At 49.3% G+C, this 6,586-nt stretch overlaps 1 protein-coding gene across 2 annotated transcripts in view; it reads left to right on the top strand.

Moving 5' to 3' along the window:
• Positions 1 to 703: 703 nt before the first annotated feature.
• Positions 704 to 6,586, top strand: part of SLC43A2 (solute carrier family 43 (amino acid system L transporter), member 2) — a 28,035-nt gene continuing 22,152 nt past the window's right edge. Inside the window, exon 1 of one of the 2 annotated variants that reach the window (XM_009078878.1) lies at positions 704 to 906. In XM_009078878.1, coding sequence (XP_009077126.1) covers positions 747 to 906 — 160 coding nt within the window. In that variant the 5' untranslated portion in view covers positions 704 to 746. Of the gene's footprint in view, positions 930 to 6,586 lie in introns of both variants that reach the window. The other variant, XM_009078879.1, reaches the window with a different exon arrangement.

The raw sequence follows: 6,586 nt of genomic DNA, 5'->3' as shown, positions 1-6,586 counted from the left end.
CCAGGGACTGGGACAGGTGGAGCCAGAGACAGTGCAGCCACAGCATCTGGGACAGCCTGGAGATGTCAGTGTGCTGAGGTGTCTCCCAGCTGGGAGGTCTGGCAGGTCGCAAAAAGTGCTCCTTGATGAGCCATCGATGGTATAAACAGCACATATAGGACCCACGGCACATATAGAACCCTTGCTCACCTTCCAGAGCAGATTTGTGCTCCTGCATGGAGCAGAGCAGACCTGGTGGGTCACTGAAGCCACCCCTGGGGCTCTGGGGCTGCCTCCCCAGCCTTGCAGTGGGGAGATTGGGGTGCTGGTGAAGCCACTCACTCTGGCATGTGTTTCCTCACTGCCTTCCAAGCAGGCTGCCTGCCTGCTGCAGGAGATGGGGGAGTGGGCTCCAGGCAGTGACTATTTGCTGCATTTTCATACCTGTTGCTCGGGAAGTGGAACAGAGTCCTTGAGCCGCTCTGGTGTCGCGTGGAGTGTGCACCAGAGGAGTTGTTCCAAGGGCACCTATGCTCCCTCATTGCTTCAGGTCACTTGGCAAGTTGGTACCTGCAAAAACTAGTTCTACACCTGAGCACCTGACATTCAGCAGGCAGCTTTGCCTGTGTGCTAGTAGAGAGATCTCTTCTTAGACCATGCTTTTTCTCCACGCTCTCTGAGCAGCGTGTGCTGTGTGTGGCCTCACTGAACGTTGTTCTGGCCCCTGCAGGTTGAGACTCTGAAGGAGAACACCTTCCCACGCAGCCATGGCACCCACGCTCGCCACGGCCCACCGCCGGCGCTGGTGGATGGCATTCACAGCCATCATTGAGAACCTGCTCTTCTCTGCTGTCCTGCTGGGCTGGGGGTCCCTCCTCATCATGCTGAAGGCAGAAGGGTTTTATTCCTACCTGTGCTATGGATTAGGTAAGGATGCTCCAGAGATTTGTGTGAATAAGTTGCCGCTGTGGTTTCCTAGTGTGATTCCTTGTTATAGGATGGTGTGGAACTGGCTGGAGTAGGGCTGAGCTCCAGGGGTAGAGGGAAGGGGTGTGTGCTCTTTTCCAACACTGGCATCCTTGTGATGGTGTAATGTGCTTGTAGTTGCTGTTGCTTTGCAGAGTGATTGGCAAAAGAAGCTTTAATGATTAGGTAAAGCTTTTCTGGACAGTGTTTTCCACTTGGTGATGAGTTCTGCAGGAGAAGGCTGAATGGATTCTGGAGGTTGATTTGTGGGGAGGGTGTGTCCTGAGTTCATAGGAGGAACTGTATAAGCACTCTGTCCTTAGTGATAGGGAAGAGAAAGGCATGGGTGGCAATGAGATTAGGGGAATCCAGTGCTGCTGTTGAGGAGAATTTGCAGAAGTAAATGCTACTGATGTTTTGTTCCTCTCCCTCTTCAAGCACCCAGGATGTGCTCAAACCATGCAGTCTCTGAGGGCTTGAGCCCAGCCACAAAAAGCAACTGTCCATGTTGCAGACGCAGCCTGGAAGGGAAGAGGCAATCTTGTGCTGTGGGAAGGTTAACCCTGGGGAAAAAAATAACCTGGAGGTGGATATATATCCCCAGCCTGAGCATGGAGAGAATTGTGGTCTGGGGAATCCCACAGTGTGGTGGAGTGGACAGCAGGGTTAAAAGGAACCTGAGGGTAAAGGTGTGGTGTGGGTTTGGAAAGCTGCTTTAGTGGCAGAAGGTTTGCATGTGCTCAGAGAAGGGAAGAGCAGAGTGGAGAGAGGCAGGAGATCTTTGGGCTCCGTCCAGAGATGTGTGGTGGTGAGCAAAGTGAGATGGATCAGACCATTCAGGCCTGGTGTGCATGAGGATGGAGGAGGAAGCAGTAAAAGGAGAAAAGGAGTTCGAAGTGAGTGCATGGACCCTCAGTGGGTAATGGCTGAGAATAGTGAGGAGAATCTGATGTATGGAGAAACAAAGTCCAAGCAAAAGGTGACTGTGAATAGCTGTGATGATGCTTTAGGTTTTTCTCATTGATCAGCTGGTTGTTATCTCTTCTTTGTGTACCTGTGGGTGGCTGCCTCAGCCTTGTGGAGCCTGGATTGGTGCACCTGGCAAACATGCACGTGTTTGGGTCTTCTCCCAGCTGTAGCTTGGCTGCTTGATCTCCATCCTGTTCTCTGCTCACAGTGCAGTGGTTCCAAGTGTGTCCGTGTCACTTGGGTCTCCAGTAACATTCCAGACTGTTTGAGGGAGAGTCCTCAGTGGCTGCAGATTGTGTAGGACTTCTGTTCAAGGCTGCCCTGTTCTCGCCAAGTCATGGAGACTTTGTCACAGGCCTGTGTAAGAGATCACATTAAACCCATCAGGTGGAGACTTTCTGTCACTGAGATAAAGCACATGAGAGCTGATAAGCAAATGCTGACTGTCTCTGAGAGCAGGCATTTGTTTGTCTGCTTCCTGAGATGTGCCCTGCTGACAAGAGCTTCACATGGGGCCCACCTCCTGCTCTTTGCTTTGATTGCTTTCAATTCATCCTCCTTTGTCCCAAATCAGTGAGATTCACCTTAGCTTCTCACCCTTGTTTACCATTCTGTGGCTTTTCTGGCTCTCCCTATGGGAGTGCCCGTGCCACAGACCACAGGGAAAATGCAAATGTTTGGACTGCTGTGAAATTGCTACCCTGGGGACAATTGCATATTCCCAGTGACCAACCTGTGTCCTGAAGCAAAAGAACTTAATCCCTGAAAAGAAATTTATGTAGTCCAGTGTTCTCATTGTCCTCAAAGATCTGACCATTACTGCTGAACTCAGTGATGGCTTGTGATGAGCATTGGGACATTCATCCATACTTACTCACTTTCCTTTCCCTATTTTTGTCCTCATTGTAATAATTTGGTAGGGAAAAGTCCTGGCTCCAGGTGTGGGGAGAGCAGGCTCAGAATGACCAGCCCCAAGCTGACTTTGACCTTGGGCAGGATCAGGGTGGCCCAGTGATTGCCTTTTTCAGTGTAATCTATTGAATCCTGCAGCCAGAGTGGGTACTTGGCTGGAAGGTTGGTGCAAACAAATTACAACTAGTAGCCTTTGGGCACTTGTTGTTCCTAATGCTGCTGCGTGCATGTAAGTATTGCTAAAAAAATAGACTTTTCCTAATGAGCCAAAGGTTCTTGGCAGGGCTTTTGGTTTGTCAGCAAAAGCTCTTGCACTTTGTGATGCTTTCCAGTGGAAGGGAAAACTAGACCTTGTCCCTTCTGCAGGCTCTTCTCTGAAGATAACAGCAGCTGCCCAGAAAGTGACTGCAGTTCATGAGGGACTCCTTGTCTTCCGGTTGAATCACCCACTTTCCATGCTTGCCCTTGGCTCCTGGTGTTGGATTTTACTCAGCCACTGTGCAAACGTGGGATCCAACAGACTCTTAACTCAGTTATGTGAGGGTGGGGGTGGATGCCTAGAAAAATATTCCAAATAACAAATAATTTTAAAGTGGTTGTGCAACGGGGTTTGAGTGAGGGGTTGTACCCGTTTGGCCACATCCTGAGAGGTATGTCTGAAATTCGCTGACAAGGAGCCTGGTAGTAGCACTTTGTTCCCATTTTAATTTTACTACACTACTGCTTGGCCTTTAACCAACTGAAGCAGCATCTTTCATTTGGTGCAAGTGCTGACTCTGCAGTCTTTATCAGGATTTGGGCTTTATCAGCTCTTGGGGAATTTGATCAGTTCAGGGTCTTGAGTTCCTGTGATGTTTCTGGGATTGGGAAGCTCAGGGCTTGGGCCTGAAACATGCTTTTAAAAAAACCTCTTGAATTTGATAATCTGCTCACAAAGAGCAGAGATAAGGGGCACAGAGGGCTTTCTTCTAAGACAGGGCTGCAGAATACCAAAGGGATGATAAGCTAATTCACTTACAGCAAGTTAACGAGCCTTAACATGGGCATAGGGGGAAGGTGGTGCCTTGCAGCTCTTTGCTCTAATTTATTTGGGGTCTGTGGTGAGGAACTTGCAGTCAGAAGATCCTTCCAAGCATGTTGGAAAGGCTGTGCATACAGGGCTGTAAACAGGAAAAGAGTGAACGTGGTAAATGTTCAATTTCTACAGGAAACATGCTGTGTGATCAACAGCTGTTGGGGTAGCAGAGCTGCATAGGAAGGTGAGGCCCCAGTGAGATCTGCTGCAAAGTGAAACCACAGCTGGGGAGAGAAGGAGAGTGTCATTGCAGATTGTGCCTTGGTCATACGAGTTTTTCAGCTGTGTGTTCAGAGAAAGGGTCCTGGAAGTGCAAGTGGAAGGGCAGGAAAACCCAAATCAATTGCATTTGCAGTGGTACAAAGCAAGAACATCTCCTCCCAGTTCGCAGAAGTATGACACCATCCTGAAAAGAGAAAACATGTTCTTATGTGGGCAGGCTGCAGATCAGTTGTTTGCACATGTCTTTCACTGTGATTTTCTTTTTTTAAACCAGTACTCCCAGCTCTTTGCCTCTGATTTCTCATTTTCCCTCCTTTTTAGTTTTTTAATAAAAGGAGGAAGGTGAGGGTGTGCAGGCTGTGTCCCACAGAGCTATTGCCAGGGCAGCTGGAGGTGTCTTGCCTGCTTGTCTCTGTCTGATCCATGAAACAAGATGAAAGGAAACCTCGTATCTTCCATCGAGATGGCAGTTGGTCCTGAAAAAGCCTGACTTGTTCCTCTGGCAGTGTGGTGTGTGCTTGGGATTTGAAGAGGTCAGTAAAGAGTAGTTAATGATTGACCCTCTCATGGAACCTACCATACTTAATTTGGGAGCAAGGATGACTTGAAATGTTCCAGGAACAGCCTGAACAAATCTCAGTGATGATCTTGACATAAATGATTGCCGAGGCAGCCTTCTTCTCACCTAAGCTGTCATTCTTTAAATAGTAACTTGAACTACTAATTGGGCAGTAGAAATCCTGCTGCTTGTATGGGGAGCACTGTAAAAATAGGCAGCATGTTCTTGTAATTGCTGGTAAAGAGTTGTAGCTTCTTCTGGCTTGACAGCAAGGCAGCAGTGAGTGTACACAGCCCTTGTGCTGCTGCCTTACCTGGGTGGCACTCCCAAGTGTCAGACCTGGCATCCCTGCATGCAGGTGGACTTGGCAAGAGAATTTGGGGAGGGCACCACTGTGGGCACAGAGCCAGCCCTTCCCCAGAGCATTGTTGCAGGTGGAGCCAGGCACGTAGGAGACTTTCCCCACAAGTGCGGTGTGCACTGATCTGGAGCAGGATCTGAGCTATGATTGAGGGGAACTGCTGTTTGCTGTAACCAGGTGCATTAGGTAGGTGAGTAGTTAGGCAGGTTCTCTGCCCATTAAACTCCTCCGAGCTGCATGTCAATATGCTGCCACTCACTCTCCTGTGCTGATGACCTCCTGGCAGCTGTGTCTGTGCTCCCCAATGAGACAACTCTTGGCTGGACCTTGTGCATGCTGCACACACCTGCAGCCCCTCCAAAATGTTCTATTTCTGGAGGTGGCTCAAAGGATCAGAGGATGTCAGGGTGCCAAGGGTTGCTTGAATCATTTCCATTACGCCTCACTGGATCTTCTCTTGTTGCTCAGGGGCTGCTTCTATTTTCACAAACAATTTGTATTTCCACATAGCAGTGTTGCCTGGCCCCTCCTTGGAGCTGGCACTGAGCGGCTGTAAACAAGGTGCTTGGTACAAGCAGGGACTGAAGTTTGGAGCCCTGTTTCCAGCCTTCCTGGCTGCAGCAAGTCTTCAGAGAGGGCCAAATTTCCTTGCTGTTCCTGAGCTGTGTGTCCTCTTCGACTCCTGTGTTGGTGCCCATTGTGCACACCATCAGGGGCTCTCCTAGCAGGTGTATGCTGTGGGAGCTCTGTAGGGTCATGTTGGAGCTGTACACATCAATACATTAACAGGAATTCATATGCTCCAGCTTTAAATGCTGAATATTTATGTTGTGAGAGCTCTGTGGGGAGGGCTGACAGATGTTTTAGCACGTGCAGCCAGAAGCTGTAAGGTCACTGCACTGTTCATGTCCCTCCACCCTTCTTCCACTCCACAGCTGAGCTATCTCTGTAGAGTGCTGACACAGGGAAACTACTACTACTTTGTCAATCCCCCCCATCCCTTGTTTTCCCGAGTTTAACCTCTCACCCACATCTGTTTCCTATGAATTTATCTTTGTGGAAAGCCCAAAAAGCCTTAATGCTGTGGGTAAAGTACTGTGCCTGCCTTAGAGAAATGCTGTCTGAAGTCAATGTTTTAAGATCCTGGGCCACACCAAGAGGAGACTGTGAGGTGGAGATGGGAGGCTCTCTGCAAATTTCACACTACGTCACATCCTTTTTCATCCAAGTCTGTCCAGGGCTGATTTCTAAGGATGCAACTTGAGGCTGGAGTGCTGTCCTCCCTGCAGAAGGAATGATGCTGATGGGACATGCGGTGTTTTGGGGATATTTGTCACTCTGGCTATGGGTGACTGGCAGAGCAAGAGAAGGGACAGATGAAGTTATCAATCAGGAGCATGTGGCAATGGGAAGGAACAGTCATTGCTGCCTGCAGGTGGTTTGAGACTGTCTTAGCAAAGGTGGTGGTGGTGGAAATGGAGAGAAATGCCTGTGTGCTCCCTGGAGTGCTGGGAGGGGGCAGAGGAAGGTTTGCAAGCAGCTC

This window comes from Acanthisitta chloris, unplaced genomic scaffold (assembly GCF_000695815.1).
Source record: "Acanthisitta chloris isolate BGI_N310 unplaced genomic scaffold, ASM69581v1 scaffold14347, whole genome shotgun sequence".
Lineage (NCBI taxonomy): Eukaryota > Metazoa > Chordata > Aves > Passeriformes > Acanthisittidae > Acanthisitta > Acanthisitta chloris.
Note: the sequence above shows the minus strand (reverse complement) of the source record. Positions and strands in the feature narration are given on the sequence as shown.